Source organism: Daktulosphaira vitifoliae, unplaced genomic scaffold (genome assembly GCF_025091365.1).
Source record: "Daktulosphaira vitifoliae isolate Bord-2020 unplaced genomic scaffold, ASM2509136v1 Scaffold_4, whole genome shotgun sequence".
Classification (NCBI taxonomy): domain Eukaryota; kingdom Metazoa; phylum Arthropoda; class Insecta; order Hemiptera; family Phylloxeridae; genus Daktulosphaira; species Daktulosphaira vitifoliae.
This window is the reverse complement of record NW_026099575.1, coordinates 28,877,735-28,895,032: the sequence shown is the minus strand read 5'-3', so window position 1 is coordinate 28,895,032 and position 17,298 is coordinate 28,877,735. Positions and strand designations below refer to the sequence as shown.

Here is a 17,298-nt window from a genome sequence, read left to right as displayed (position 1 = left end):
AAATATTCAAATAGTCTGCCAGAAAATGTGTTGTATCAAAACATACAATCAAAAACTCAAATCAAGTAGATAAAACTCCCTATAAATAGGACTAATAATTTATAAATTGTTTTTTTTCTCTACTTCCCTTCCATTCTTTCTCACCAATAGTCTAAACATAGATGTTAGTCGTTCAATGGATTGAGTGTTCATGACATTCTTGTTAGCTAGTATTTTTTGTATGAACAGACAAGTTTTTAATATATTTATTAGAAATATATACATTTTTTTATAATTTAACACATTGAATTAATTAAATTTTACATTCTAATAAATGAATAAATNAACATAGATGTTAGTCGTTCAATGGATTGAGTGTTCATGACATTCTTGTTAGCTAGTATTTTTTGTATGAACAGACAAGTTTTTAATATATTTATTAGAAATATATACATTTTTTTTTTGTTATATGTTAATAAGAAACTAGAAAAAGAAGAAGTAAATTTCTTTTCAGTTGCATTTTGGTTTAGTCTTCCAAAAATTAAATATTAAAGGGCTATATAAGTATTTTTAAATAGAGAATGATGAATAAATTATTCTTTATACTTGCATGACAAGATTTAAGCTATGTTTGGTAATTTTTGAGTTTATCGCAATAAAAAAAATAAAAATGAAGTGTTATAATTAAAAGAAAAATATTAATTACTTTATTCCTCGATTTTTATTATTCTTATCTATTACATTCCATAACAATATTAATATAATTGGAGGATAAAAAAATAACACTTTAATATGTATATATACATAAATATATAAATTAACTGTAAATATTTTACTATACATAGAGAATATTTTATATCACATATTTTTCAGTTCAATACTTAGTTGAACTTACAATTAAGAAAGGCATTTGATGCAATTTTCAAAACATTAATATAGCGCAAATAACAATATTTTACAAAAAAATATACAAAACTTAATAAAATATATAAAGAATACAAAAATAGTATAGAAAAAGTAATAACATAAAAAATTGATACAATTAAAAATAATTACTTAGTATAATGTATAGAATTTACAAACACTTATTGATCTATAAAAAAATGAATTTAATATTATTTGTTGTATATTAATTTTATTAACAAATTATTAAAGAGTTATAATATGAATAACAACATTTTATTAAAAATAAAAATGTAAATATAGCAAGTATTTTAAATGAAAAATATTAACTGTCCGGAAAATGTATGAATAATTTATATAGTAATTATTAAGATGTTTTTAAAAATATTATGAGATAATGTTTAAAGATATCAATACATCTTTATAAGCTTCTATTGCTTTACTTACAGATAAGCAAAAACCTTTTGAAAGTGGCAATAATGGAAATCCAGGAAGATTTTTTTCATCTGATAAAAAAAAATTAGATTATTTCTATTTCTAAAATAATAAGTAATTTTAATTTAATACAACTTTTGTTTTTGATATATACACTTAGTTATTTTTAATAATTAATTGTATAATATAATTTTTAAAATATAAAAAAATGCCCTTTCAGGTTAAACTTTAATAACTTTTGATCCAAAATAGTTCAATGATTAATTTATTAGAAATTGAAAATGATTATTTTTCCAACCACAAGATATTGCTATAAAAGTAAAATCATTTGGCCAATATAAAGTCGGCAACATTATATTATACTATATAAATATAATTAAAAACTTCTAGACTTAAAGTCTAGATCTGTAGTTAAATGATAGTTGGTTAATAAGAAATTATAATTAAAAATAGTATATTATACAACTAAAATGTATTAATACTTAAAAATATATTTAATAATTATTACCTTCACTTAATTCTTGTTCAGACATGCTAATCCATGTTTGAATAGAATGAATTAATCTAATAAAATTAAAAAAAATTGTATTAATGTAGGTATTATAATAATACATTGACATATCATACTTTGGTCCATGAATTTTTATGTGTTCTAAAATTTCTTCTTCAAAATATTCAGTGTTATTTTTTATTTTTCTATAAAAATAATAAAATAGACAAATTTAACAATAAAATAAAATAATATTATATTAAAATTACATTAAAAATATTAATTTAAAACTAAAAAATATTTAACTCAAAAAGACAATAATAACTAAAAATTGTAGATACTTATTTCAAAAACAATGTTACTAATATCAATGCTACACTAACAAAAAAAATTCACTTATATTAAACAAATGTTAACAATTAATGAATTGTTTTTATGACGATGAGGTACTTAATTAAAATGTTGTCATTTTTACATATATAGGTGAGTAACCTAGACATTTAAAATCCAACAATCATTTGGATGTAATTTTTTTAAAACAATTTCTGCAATTTTAGACACATCAAATTCAATTTTCTATTATTAATATATAATAATAATAAATTTTTTTTTTTTTTTCAAAATAAATAAATAGCCATTTTTAAGCTTTTTTTTTTTTTACAAAAAATTGATGTAAAAAGTGGTGATATGTACTACACCCTTGCTATATACCCACTCTAAGTATTAAACTATTTTTAACTCAATTAATGCTTACATTAAAGTTGTTATCAACAAATAATTTGGTCCAATTTTAACAATCTAATTTCTCTTAAAGCAATAATATTTTTATGAATTTTTTTCTTTTTTGGCTTTTGTTAGTTTCATATATGTTTTTCTATTTATCTATTAAAAATACTTTTTATGTTTATCTCTTATGTCTTATAGGGATATTAATTTTATCTTTTTAAATTATAACATACATATTTAACTAGCTAATAAAATAGAAAATTATGTATTTAAGAAAATGACTGATTGATAACTACTTTTGGACCAGTATGTCAGAAGTTATTAATATTTTTATACCTAGGTGGAAGAAGGGAAGTGAGGCCAATAAACGTATAGTAATAAAAAAAGTAGCACCCAATTATCACCTCTAGTCATTATTTTAAATTATTAATAACTTCTGAAAGACTGGTTTATCAATCAGTAAATTTCTTAATTACATCATTTTTTATTTTATTATCTAATTAATTATGTATGTTGCTATTATAAATAAGTAAATTAACACCCTTATAAGGTATGAGAAATCAACTTAAAAAATATTTTATAACATATATGGAAATATATATATAACTAACGAAAGCCAAAAAAAATATTTATAAGAAATTGAAAGGTTAACGTTACATACATATATTTATATTTATACAGAGTGAATTCACTCTGTGATGTCTACTGGAGTGCCAACCCCATGGTAACCTAGTTATTTAGGGTTTTTGAATGATAATCTTAACATCGAAGAAATAAAAACGTAGGTACAGAGATAAAAAAATCAACAGGGGAAGATTGTGTGCAAGCAGAGAAGGAGAATACAGAATGAATGACAAATATGTGATAAATTCAGTAACTTGATTCATTTATCATTTTGTTGAATTATTTTTTTTAATAAATATTGTCTACTTAGACTATGTTCAAAGTATATATTTTAATATTTATTTTTAACTTTAAAATAGCAATTTTTAAAACTTTTTCTTACAAAATACTTTGAAATGTCAATAATAATTTTAAGGCAAGTATTCTTAAAATTGAATTGAATAAGTTGCTTAAGTAACAAGGATTTTAATACATAGAGTGGACATGTAGCACTTGCAATAGTTCTTATAATTTGATTTAATTATACTTACAATAATTTAGGTTTTAGCATATTTGTCATAGATTGAACTACTTTAATTAAAGCCATTTCATTGTATACTCGAGAATTTTCCTTCGCTAATTTCTGACCTCGTTGCAGATCAAAACCTGCTTCATTGTAGTATGGCTCATTAACTAATATTAATCCTTAAATTGATAAAATTTTAGTAGTAAAAATTCTTTCCAATTATAATAATATTGATACATGAATAAAAATACCTTGAATTGAAACAAGTAATTGTAATAAATTTGAATCTTTAGGTGACCAAAGTTCTACTCCTTGACCAGACCAAGTTCCTAAAAGACTTAAACATACTTTACCATCTTCATACAAATTTGGATTTAATCTGTCATCACAGTAACTATAATAATGGCAGAGAGGAGGTTGATGTGGGTATGTAGCAGGTAACTTAATATCAAACATAAACAATCCTCCATGATATGGTGTTTTTTCAGGTCCACTGATCATAATAGAATATAAATCCTAAGTAAAAAAAATGAATTTGATGCACAAAAAAATATTTTGTAAAACTTGATTGATTAAGACCATATAAATAAATGAAATTTAGATAAAATGTTCTACATTGAGACAGAGGTAAATCATATGTCAAATAAAATTAGGTAGAGAATACTATGAGCTACCTTGATAGGTAGTGATATGAATACTCTCTCACCTCAGAATTGAGAAGGGTAATTGTACTTTTTTATATTATTTTAAATATAGCTAAAAAACTATCATTACAATGATAGGAAAAATATTTTATTAACATTTCCTAAAAACAGACATTTAATCCAAAATTATTGTTCAATTGATTTATTGAGAGACATTTATTATTAAACCTCTAAATAATGTAAATGACTTTCAAAATATAAATTGATAATATATTTTAAAAAAATGATTAAAGACAAATAATTTAATCTACTAAAAAAGCTTTGTAAGGTAAATTTTTCAAATATAGCATTCGAGATACTAAATATAAGATACAGTAAAATATTGACAATTAAGTGATTGCATTTTAAAAATGATGGAATTGTCTCATAGTAGACCACTTATCATATACTCTTTAAATTTTTTTTTGTCATAGCAAATTTAGTAAATATTAATATATTTATTACATTATTATTTTACTTGCCATTCGATTTTCAAAAGTTTTCACCCAAATTCCAGCAGGTAAACTTTTTTTAAGAATTTGTATATCTTTTGAAATAATTTTTAACATAGAAGAATTTAGGTCATTATTATCATTGAAATACTTATGCGTTTCTTCTAAAACTGTATCCAACATAGTAAAAACTAAAATAAAACATAAAAACTATTTTCATTCAGTTTTAGCTTTAAAATACAAAATTAAAACAGGATTTTATATATAATTAATCATCAAAAAAAGTTGATTCCAACAATTTTAAATTGAATTTTTTACAAAAATACATGTGTTGTATGACTAATAAGAATAGTAAAGAAACAAGTCTCTAACAAATTTTATTTAGATGTTATTGTAAAGAAAAAATATTTATATTACTTTTTGAGCAACCATAAAACTTTTTTCTTTTTGAGAAATTATATTTTGGCCCTAACTTATTCTTAGAGATAATGACTTAATAATTAAGTTTTTAATTATTAATTTATAATTATTATAAATCTTAGGAAAAACAATGATTAAATTAATGAGCTCAATATATATAACTGATATTTAAGCTTTTTAAAATAAAAATAACATAATTTAAGATATTAAATATGGAATATTTCTAGAGGTTTATATCAACTTCCAAATTTTTATAAGCTTTCTTGATTTTCATATTTTAGAACCTATGATAATTATGAGTAAAATACTGAATAAATAAATTATACAATTACTAGTTAGAAATTTATAATATATTCTAATTTGGGCTTTACAGATATGCGGTTCAATATTGAAATCAATGGATATATGCAATACAAGTTGTATTAGAATTGTTTTTTTTTAATATAATTTTTATTCTAATACTACAAAAAAATAAAATAAAATATTCTAATAAAATAATCAAATTTTTTTTAAATATTATTTATAAAATTAAAATTTTATCATTATGAATGCAATTTGCTTAAATCTTTTAAATGTATATAATAATTTATTCCTTTATAAAAAATATATTCAAGTAATGTAATATATAATTGAATAAAAAACCCATCATAGTGAAGATCCAGCATAGTAGCCTTCACTATAGATTAAAATTTTACAAGTGAATAACATCACTAGCATAAATGTTTCAATTGATTATTTACAAAAGATTTAAAAAATTTTATTAGAATTTTTAAATTTGGCCACCAATTATTTAGTAAAGTTGTTAGAACAATATTTTTGTTAATTTTTAAAGTATATTTAAAAAGCTTTAATTTGGTTTAGGTTAAAAAATGTAGCAAAATATATATATATATATATATAAATTTGAATGAAAATTTTGTATTTTTTTACTTTAATAGCTGATTACTCAAATATAAAGCTAATAGATTTTATTCCCTAAGCAAAATCAGTCGAGTAAAAGTGCAGTATCTATATAGACAGACACAAAAAAAAAACCTTGTGGAATTTTGTTCTAAGTTAATTGGTGCTCTAAAAACTGAACAAACAAGAATCAATTGCACCAATAGCAATTACTTGTTACTACCATAATTGAGATACAAATCAATCTAAGATTTTAAGTAATGTGATACATTGAACTATTAAAATTCTGAAGTTCAATTTTTTTTTAATTTTAAATTTATATAATTGTATTAATTTAATAACTTGAAGTATTGGATTATTGGATATCATAAAATGGTAATATCAGGCTAGCTCTAATTCTAATATAATTCTCAGTTATTTAAAAATAATTCAATAATTACCTCCAGCTTCTTCAGGTTTAATTATAGCACCTATTTCACATAATGTTTCTACATATTCAGGATCTTTATTATAGTCTTTGTGTTCGAACTTATCATCAGGATTACACTCACCAATATTAATAGCACTATTTTTATATTCTTTTTTTTCAATATTTTCATCAAATACATTTGAAGGAGAATAACTATTTAAATTATTAGAACCATATGATAATTTAAAAGCTTGATTAACTTTGTCCATAAAATCAGACACAGTTTTTTTTAATTTATCCACACTATCCTAAAGAAATGTAAATACTATGTTATAAATGTATAATCATTATTACTATAGGCAATTAGTACTCACACTTATTAATGTATGTTCTTCTGATGTAATTTCTGTTTTGTTTTCTAAAAAAAAACTTAAATTAATTTTTAATGTTTAAAAAAAAAAAAAAAAATTCATTTAATGTAAAACCTATTTTCATAATCATTTTATCAATTATTATTGTAAAATTTTCCATAAAATCTTTGTAACATAATTCTATTTCTTCACTTTCTGATGCTGGTAGGAATGAACTTACATTAAATCCAATTCTACAATCATATATTAAGTTATTTTTTAATGATATAATTTATATTTTATTTATTAAATAATATGAACTGACTTGATTTCTTCCCAAGCTTTATGTAATTCAGTAATTTTATCTGCACTTTGATTATGAACTAATGCATCTAAAAATGATTTCATACCTATGGAGGCTTTTTTCAAAGATTGAAATAACAACTTAGGAAATTTTTCATTATTTTCTCTATCACGACTTCTGTAAATTATAAAAAAAAAAGTAAGCTGATAGTAGTATTCATAATAATAATATTGTCCTCTACAAATTTATGTATGTTCATTAAATCAAAACAATAGACTTCTTAAGTGTCTAACAGTTTAAAATATTATAAAGAAAAAAAGATTAGGAGCCCTACTAATAAAGAAAAAATAGTAATTTAAACATTTTACTCAAACGAATCAGGACTTTTCAATGATACCCAATCTTCAGATAAGTTATCATCTCCAGCAAGAGGTGCATCTTCAATTTCTTCATCATCATCATCATCAAACTCATCATCAAGAAAGCTGAATGCATCATCATCATGAAGTTTAACTACAAATAATTCTTGCGGCCAACATTTAGTTTTTTCTCCATTAACCCACATGACTAGTACCTAAAATTAATATAAATACATAATTTTTATGAAACTTCAGTAATTAATTTGTTAAATGTTTAATGGTCAATTTTACTTAAGAAGCTACATTATAATAAATTTAAATAAGTTCTGTCATAAATATATTTTTTTAACTAACATTCTTAGTATTTAATTAATATTTTAGGTTTTTGCAATACTCTCTAGTAGAAACTGTAATAGCTAAAAAATTTTTTAAATTTTTTAGCATAAAATTTTATGTTTTTATTTGTTTTGGTACAAAAATTAGAAAATTAAAATTATTGACTGTATCAATAATTTTGTCGATAAAGAATATAAGTATAACTATTGTTATTAACAATAGTGAACAGAATAGACTTTTGTTAACACAATCTAATTCATCATTAAATTTTTTTAAATACTATCATCATACTTTGCCATCAGATCCTGCACTTAATACTTGCCCAGCAGTCAAATTATTTTTATTTGGATAACTATCTGGACTAATATGTATGATAAGACACCCAGATTTAAAATGAAAGTCTGGATGATCACGTAAGTCATAAACACTATAATCAGTCTTTTCAATAGGGCTTGGTCTAAAATAAAAAAATTTTAACACAACTAAAATTATAAAAAGAGATCATCAATAATAATTCACTTACAATGAAGGATTTTCTGGATTAACCTTAAACCACTGTACACAAGCTGTACGTTCAGAGTGCTCAACTGATTCAATAACACCATATGCATTTGATAAATTATTTTTTTCTATGACAAAGTCACCAGGAAAAAATTCAAGATCATCAAGGGTCTGTATAGGATACAAGTCAATAGAGGAAACTCCAGTTTCTTTTGTACCATCCTACACAACAAAAATTATAATACATCAAAGATATTATGATTATGATGTACAATAATGTATATTTTTATACTTAATAAACAAGTTATATAAAAAACGTTAATAAAAATGGTAACACAGTGAGGTTATGGCACAGTATGTACGTGACATAGTTGGGACAAGTATAGATGATATCTGACAGTAATTAAAACCACTATCATAAGAAACGCTTCAATGCAAATTTGTAGATAATGTTTAATTTTAAGAAACTGGTAGATTATTTCAAAAGCAAAATTAACTCCTATTTTTTGTGTCTACTTCGATTGCCATTTGCATATAGAAAATAGGTCGTCATTACACATTTTTTTGAACTTCTAGTACATAAAATAAGCTTTATTTTAACATATATTGAAATAACGCAGTATTCCTGGAACATTTTCATAAGTTAAGTTGAAAAAATTCTACTTTTTATATAAATATTCAAGTTTTCAAAAATTCAAAAAAAAATTTCTTAACTTTGGCAAAATAATTAAATTAAGTATAAATTTATATTTAATGTAAGTTAGATTCATGTACATTTTCTATTTACTGGTGGACTTATTACAAATAAAAATAATATTTGACACATAAAAATAGCATGTTTTTTTAACTATGACAGCTTTTTGCACGTAGAAGATAAGTCGTCGGGACAAATTTTTTTTTTAATTTTATAGTATTTAACATAAGCTTTAATTTGACATATGTTTAAAGGACGCAGTATTTTCAGAATGTTTTCAAATGTTAAGTTGAGTTTTGTAAAAAAAAAAGGTTGCTGTTTTGAATCCCCCATGGGCAAGTAAAGGGTGAGATTATCATAAAATTTATATAAAATAAAAAAGAAATACGTAAGGTGTTTATATAAATTTTTTTTTTATTTTCGTTCATTTTTCAAAAAGTTATGGCAGTTTTAAGTTCCAAAATAACATTGATTTTTTGTTCAATTTTGACAGTCATTTGCACATAGATAATAGATCATCTTATAGTACATAATATAAGCTTTAATTTAACATATGTTTAAAGAACGCAGTATTTCTGTAACATTTTCAAAAATTCAGTTGAAAAAGTTCTACTTTTTACACATATGTTTTAAGTTTTGAATGCCTCCCATATAAGGGGAAATTGTCTGATAAAAAAATAAAGTAAAATAAAATTTTAATTTAAAATAGTATGTAACATAAGCTTTAATTTGACATATGTTTAAAGGACGTAACATTTTCAAAATTTAAGTAGAAAAAATTGAGTATAGAAGTTGCTATTTTGAATCCCCTCTTGTGGGCAGATAAAGGGTCAGATTTTCAAAAACATTATATCAAATAAAAGGAAATTACTTAAAGTTTCAATATAACAAAAAGTTATGTTCATTCGTTCATTTTTCAAAAAGTTATAGCAGTTTTAAGAAAAAAAAAGTGAAAAAAATGTCAAAATTTACAGATTTTAAAAATCATAATTTTTGGCAAGATTTGCGCCATTTACAGGGAACAAGGGAAATTTTTTCAAATTTTTAGATAATGTCTTCAACTAGATACAATTTGTGATTGTTTGATGTATGATTAAAAGAAATTATTCCAGTGAAAGCTGAGAAAATGTAACAACAGCCAAAAAAAAATAACCAGTTTTTTTATTTATAAAGGGGAGTGATAACGGTATAAAAATCTAACAGTCCAGTGCAAAATAATACAAAGAATATACTTTTAGCATAATTAGATATACTCAACAATTTTTGGTATCAAAACAGTTCACATTTATAAGAAATTATGAAACAATGAATGTTTATTAAATTTTAAGGTTAGAAACTAGGAAATAAAAATAAATATGCTTCTAGGAATTGAATTCAGATAAATTACTATCTCAGCAATAGTTTCTTCACTAAGCTACTTAGTGGGAATACTTAATTCTCAACCTCAGTCTTTAATAACAAGGTATAAAGACTCTAGTTAATAACAATATTTTTAACTAACTAATCCTAAATTTGTTTTTTTTTTTTTATTATTGAAAAGCTAGTTGTATTGTAGCATTAGGCCGTCAATTGTTTAAATATTATGAATTAAAAACACTACTTTACTCAGGAAATATCACATACTTGCCACACTACATCAACAACTGATCTTGTATAACAAACTTCAACAACAACTTTAGAATTTGGCTTTGTAGAAACTTTTGGCACCTTAAACTGTTTACTTTTTTTAACTAATGATTTCCACATTCTATTTCTTTTCAATCTATTTGATTTTAATGTGTGCACAGAATTATTGCCTAAAATATATATTCTAAATTAATCCTTGATAATCATAATAACAAAGTTACAAGTAATATGGTATAAGACAAAAATTTATATTAATAGTAAAATATTCTTAACCTCAGATACAATTTTTTATTGATTATTTTATTAATATTTTTAATATACATAAAAAATAGTAAGTATAAATTTATATATAACATTAGGAAACCCATCCATCTTATATTAATTATATGAATGTATTCCATTTTTATGGTTAAAATTATAAATTAACACACTTAAATTATTAAAAGATGACTTAGCATCACAGTTTTTAACTTGACCAAAGTACTGTTTATTTTCCCTGTTATTTAATTTTTCAGATCTTTGCATTATTTGACCTGTTTTGTTAACAATATTTTGATTATCTGAAACAATATTTGCATTTTTTTTTAATGTTCAAAAAATTTAATGCATAATATTATTATATTTATACATTTTTTTGTTAATAAATAAAATAAATATTAGTATTTACATGTGTTATCTATTTCATCTACATAATCTTTCATTTTCTTAAAATGTAATTTATTTGTATCATTGTTTTTTTTTAATTTGTTAATAGGTAATCCAGATTCTGAACTGAATCCTTTGGTGCATTTGGCACGCCATTGTTTCATTGTTAAAATAGAATCTGAATCTTTAATTTGATACCAATGTGTATCTCCCACTTGAATTGAACAGGAATCAAACAAATCTATTGTTTTTAATCTGAAAAAATTTAATAGTTATACTTATTTTATTATTGTTTAAACATACAACAATCTTGTGTTATTAATATTTTTCTGATTTAATGTAATCCTAATTAAAAAGGTTTAATACAATTCAGTATACTTTTAAAATCATGTGTAAGTTGTAAATATATTTAGCTGATCATAAATTTGTAAAAATTTAGTATAGCTTATTTGGTAATTTATTTTAAGATAATTATTTTCACAGTTATTTTAAACAAAACTGTTATATTCATAAATGTATTAATTTAATTGTATAAAAAACACTTTCAAAATAATTATATCAAAGTGTGACATTCTCCTAGAAAATGGAGAGCATTCATGTAGTCAAAAAAAAAAATTTCAAAATCTCAACTAAAGGTGATACCAGGGCTAAGAACCTAAATTATTTCGGTTTTCTAAGATTTTTTATTGTATCTAGTAAGTTAGTTGACTTATAGCAAATTTTATTCAAGAATTTGTAAGGTTTATAATCATAAGAGTCATAAGTATAATAAAAAACACTTTTAAATGTTAACCAAACCTAAAATTGACCTTATGAAATTAACCAATATTTGGGTTTTTAAACTTTTTTAAAGTCCAATTTTAAATTAAATTAAGGATTTTTAAGTAGTTTCATTATATTTTTGGTTTTTGTAATCATTTTTTCTAACATACACAAAAATAAAAACATGTTTGATGTAGATGAACTAATTTATTAAAAAAATTACCAAAAATTATTTTGGTTTTTAGCCTTATAGTGATATAATAATAATAAATATTTAATTACCAGATTCTATTAATATTATTTTAAAAGACAATTTGGGTAACTATTATATTTTCTAACAAACCAAACACCAAACTACTTGAAGTCAAATATTGGCAATCTAATTTTCAGTTTATTTAATCTATTATTTCTTAAACTTCAAAATTAAGGATAATATTTTACTTTTTTAAATTATCTCCAGAAATTATTCTTTCAGGCCATTGATCTTCACGAGGTTTAGTTCTACCATATGTCTGACAATACCACTCTACTTCAACTGAAGAAACAGTTATATCTTGAACGTATACTTTAATCCACTAAAAATCAACATTATTATATAAAAAATTGTTCATAAGAAAAAAAAAAATATTTTTACCTTAGTACCATATTTGTTTTTTTTTTTATAATTATGCCATAAATAGTTCATCATATTACTAATTTTTAAAAATTTTGCATTTTCTAAAGAGTCTAGACACATTTTTAACTTTTGACCATGGTAAAATACATTATCGTCCAGTGAAAAACTCTAAAATTAAGTAAAAAAAATTATCAACATTTTGCCAATTTTAAACTGTAAAATTATTTTATAAAGTTGTAATCACAATTTTTTTATTAAAAATATATATTATTATTTGTTATAATAATAAATGTTAAAATACTATACGGGTATCAATTTTTTTTTTTTTTTATTAGCAACATACATAATTACTTAGTTTATAAGATAAAAATATTGTATTTAAGAAAATTACTGATTGATAAACCAGTCTTCCAAAAGTTATAAACAATTTTAAATAATGACTAGAGGTAAGTGTAAGAGTAAGAGTAACAGGAGTAAGTGCTGATATTTTCATTACGAGTTGTTTTCCAGTCATACTCTTCCGCCCACCAAGATATAAAATGAAAATAAATTCCTAAGTACTGTTCAATAAGTTGGTATCCAACAGTCATTTTCTTAATTACATCATTATCTATTAAATAATACTATATGTACGTTGCTATTTAATAAAATTAATTAATAATAAAAAATAAAGGATTTGACATCAAAGATTTTTAGCCAACTAAAAAAAAAAAGAATTACAATAAAATGATAATCTTAATTTCAATAAATATTATAATAGCATTTTTTTTTTTAATTAACTTTTAAATCAATTGTTTACTTATATGATACTTTACTAATAACTTCATAGTAATAAAAAATAATATTAAATTTTTTTTTTTTAATCTTAATCACTGTAATTTTTATATAGGTGTCCAGTAAGTAAGGAAAGTTTATAACAATTGACCAGTATCCTTACTTATTAAACACTGTATATAATAAATTGAATATACCTAATAATTGTATATTAATTCATTAATTTATGAACAATAATTATTGTTAATAAATAATGATCTTAAAATTAGTATATTAGTGGCAAAATCTTGTTTATATATGTTTGACATTTTATAAAAGATATAAAATATTACTGATATATTCTTATGCACAATTAATTTTTTTTGGGGGTTTTATTCAGAAAACATTTGTTTATTTCATTTAAATTATTTTAGATATATAAAAAAATGTAAACTATTAATAATATAAATGTATAATTTAATTTTTTTTTTTTTGTTATATTAAGTAAAGTTACTCATACAAACAGATACAATTTATTGTATAATCATAATTTACGAATTAAAAGAGAGAATATATGTGTTTTTTTATCTCTAAGATTATCTAAAAAATTAACTGCTAGGAAACAAAGACAATTATAGTTTCAAAAAGTAATTTTCATATGCAACATAAAAAGATATTGCCTCTTAAGTAACAATGTTCTTCGAAAAAATGTCTATACTATTATTGATAGATTAATCTTTTAACAGATGTTATAACAAAAATTTTTTTATTATTTATTAGATATTCAATTTCAAGTTAGAGATTTTGGTGAATTCAAATACATAAATATTATTTATGAAAATAACTTACATCACTTGTGGATAAACTTATAAAGTCTTGTCTATAAGGATCCTTTAATGTGAAAATAGAACCATCTTGAGAGGCAAAAGTTACTAAACATTTAACATCATAAACTCCACCAACCCATGATTCATAAAAAACTGATGAATCAATTGAAAATGGCTAAGAAAGAGAAAATTAAACATTTAAATAAAAATAAACCCAATGAAATTACAAATATTTTATATTGTCAGATCATACTGGTAAGTCATAATGTAATTAACAAACAATAGTTATTATTTTTGAATACATCATTACCATTATAATGTATGTGACTATGTTCAAAATAATGTTACACCATAATAAAAATTAATTTAGTGCATATACTAAGTATCACATTTCTCTAAATATATGAACAACTCAATCAAATAACTTTTCATTTTATAATATATGGATAACCAATGACATATCAATGAATAGATTTTGAATGATAGATATCTAACAAGTAATATATAAATCTAACACTTGTTGTCTCAATCAGAGATTTTTTTTATAGAAAAAAAAATGACATTTACTTACTATATTTGAATATATTAAAAAATTATACATAGATTAGAGGTAATATAGGTCGAATTGTATTAAACTAGTACTATATCTTTAAAAAACATTTGATTTATGAAGTTGAGTTAAGTTAACTTTACATATTATTATTCATTAATAAGTTAATGGAATCCACGCTGTTATCTGAAACAGCATTCAATTTTTTTAATTTTCTACTACTTAAAAATATAAGTAACTTAAACTAGACTACGTAAAATAAATTTAGACAAATGCATATCTTAAATTCATATAATATAATCAATTAAGTGACAAATACAAACAGGGTAGTTTTATAAACACTTGAAATTTAAATAAAACATACTTTTGTTTGAGTAAAATTACGACAACTGACATTTTCAATGACTTTATTTGTATTCAATACTTTAACAGTAGCATATATATCAATATTTTCACAATACCCAAATTGGGTAAGTTTATCTTCATTTACTTTGCATACAACATCACCAGGCATCAATGACCGGTCAATTAATATAACCTTAGGATGTAAATTAAATATAATAAAAAAAAATGAAATTTTTAACTTGTTAAATTATACTTTATCTTCTGAAAGAACTTCTTCATTTCCATTTGGATGCCAAATTACTTTTATATCATTAGGGCTTTTAAAAGACATTTTTTTTAATTCCATTTCAGTTCGAGATCTATTGGTAGTTAACACTAATCCATATTTTACAAGTCCAGTTTTCGGAGAAACCATAGCTACTTCATCTTCGTAAAAAAATTTTTCATCTTTTTCCATTGTTCAAAATATTAAAATAAACAAATTGAATACTAATAATAATTTTTCAAAATTATTCTAAATAAAATTATTTTAAATCAATAACCCTAAGATAAGTTTCAAAAGTCACTTAACGGCAAATAAGTTGAGAAATTCCAGACTACATATCTAAAAATGATCTCTATTTGATTTCACATTAAATAAAAATAATAAGATAAACGTACGACTATTCATTTCAGTGATATAAATATTTTTACTGATAGCATTATTTATACGTCAAAATAGTTGATACTTGATATTATTGTTCGAAGAATCATATGACAACGTAATATACATTATCTGTAATACCTCAATAAACTTACGTTATACCTCAAAATTAATTTCCAAATCGTAAAAAATTTACGTTAATCTATACGGTTCACGGTAACTTAACAGTAAAAACTTATTTAACAATCATGAACGTCGGTTTTAAATTATAGTTGTATGGTAGCAATCAAAATGTACGTAAAGGTTGTACATTGTCAAATTATATGGAGTGTATGTACGCCCTTTTTCAAAACTGTTTTTGTAACCTATTTTACTATGTATTAGGTGGTTCATTTTTACATAAAACTAATACAGAATAAATTAGTATTTTTGAATTTAATTGGAATAACAAATTATTATAAAAATTAGGCTATTTTGATCTTAAGTAGATAAATCTATCAATACTTATAATTTATATTTTAGATACTTTCATTACATAAAAAATTTCTTTAAAAAAACAATGTAAATTGGGATACTAGGGGACCAAAATATCGTCCAAATACATTCCTAAACTTCTTAAATTTTTTTTTTGCTTCTTCTGAAATAAAATAATAAATAACAATTTTATTGAAATGATTCTTACAAATGTAAGTTACCTTTTTACAGTATCCTCTACATTAAAAAATTGAACTCCTTACTCTCTTAATTACAACTATTCGTACACTTTTAAAATGTTTAACTTTAAGTAATCTTAATTGTAAACAAGAACTATGTTCATGAAAAATTTTAAATATAACTTAAACTATAAAATTAACATTTTGGCTTTCTAAAAATATCCAGCAAATAATTATTTTTATACATATCGTTTTTAGACTTTTTATTTCAAACAAAATGATCAAAAAAGTTTAGTTTGATAAATTTCTTTAAATAAAAATTATTTTTAACTTTTTAGTTCGATGTGCTTTAAAAGCGTGTTTTTTTAGTTTTTTAAACTATATTTATTTTTAGCTTTGATGTGAAGCTGAGAAGGTATTGGTTTTACTAAGATGTGTTTTTTTTTTTTTTTTTTGTCTGTTACCACTTTTTCTCAGCTCTCAACTAACCGATTTCTTTCAATGATACGTCAAAAGATCACAAATCGTATCTAGTCGAAGACATTACCCTCAAAAATTGAAAAAAATTATCTCGTTCCCCGTAAATGGGGGAAACCTCCGAAAAAATTACTAATTTAAAAATCGCTAATTTTCAAAATTTTTTCAATTTTTTGTACTAAAAACTGCCGTAACTTTTTTAAAAATAAACATATCAATATAATTCTTTTTTTTATAGATGCATGATGTCATTACCTATCATTTGGTATATTTTTTTTATAAATCTGACTTTTTACCTGCCCATAGGGGGGGATTTAAAATGACAACTTTT

At 22.3% G+C, this 17,298-nt stretch overlaps 1 protein-coding gene across 1 annotated transcript; it reads right to left on the bottom strand.

Moving 5' to 3' along the window:
* Positions 1–774: 774 nt before the first annotated feature.
* LOC126906188 ((E3-independent) E2 ubiquitin-conjugating enzyme-like) lies at positions 775–16,236 on the bottom strand. Its single transcript, XM_050686540.1, has 21 exons — positions 15,448–16,236; positions 15,214–15,387; positions 14,322–14,474; positions 12,738–12,887; positions 12,545–12,678; positions 11,364–11,596; positions 11,128–11,256; positions 10,694–10,866; positions 8,399–8,598; positions 8,167–8,332; positions 7,549–7,754; positions 7,202–7,357; positions 7,012–7,130; positions 6,901–6,944; positions 6,558–6,834; positions 4,828–4,988; positions 3,914–4,178; positions 3,688–3,841; positions 1,945–2,013; positions 1,826–1,881; positions 775–1,388 (listed from the first exon to the last, which is right to left on the bottom strand). The coding sequence occupies exons 1-21, from the start codon at positions 15,649–15,651 to the stop codon at positions 1,270–1,272; spliced, it is 3,342 nt and encodes a 1,113-aa protein (XP_050542497.1). The 5' UTR covers positions 15,652–16,236; the 3' UTR covers positions 775–1,269.
* Positions 16,237–17,298: the final 1,062 nt, after the last annotated feature.

Coding starts and splice junctions, on each gene's coding strand:
- LOC126906188 (XM_050686540.1), bottom strand. CDS start 15,651: ATGGAAAAAGATGAAAAATTTTTTTACGAAGATGAAGTAGCTATGGTT. Junction 15,388..15,447: donor AAGTTCTTTCAGAAGATAAA/GTATAATTTAAC, acceptor TTACATCCTAAG/GTTATATTAATTGACCGGTC. Junction 7,358..7,548: donor AAAAGTCCTGATTCGTTTGA/GTAAAATGTTTA, acceptor TATAATTTACAG/AAGTCGTGATAGAGAAAATA.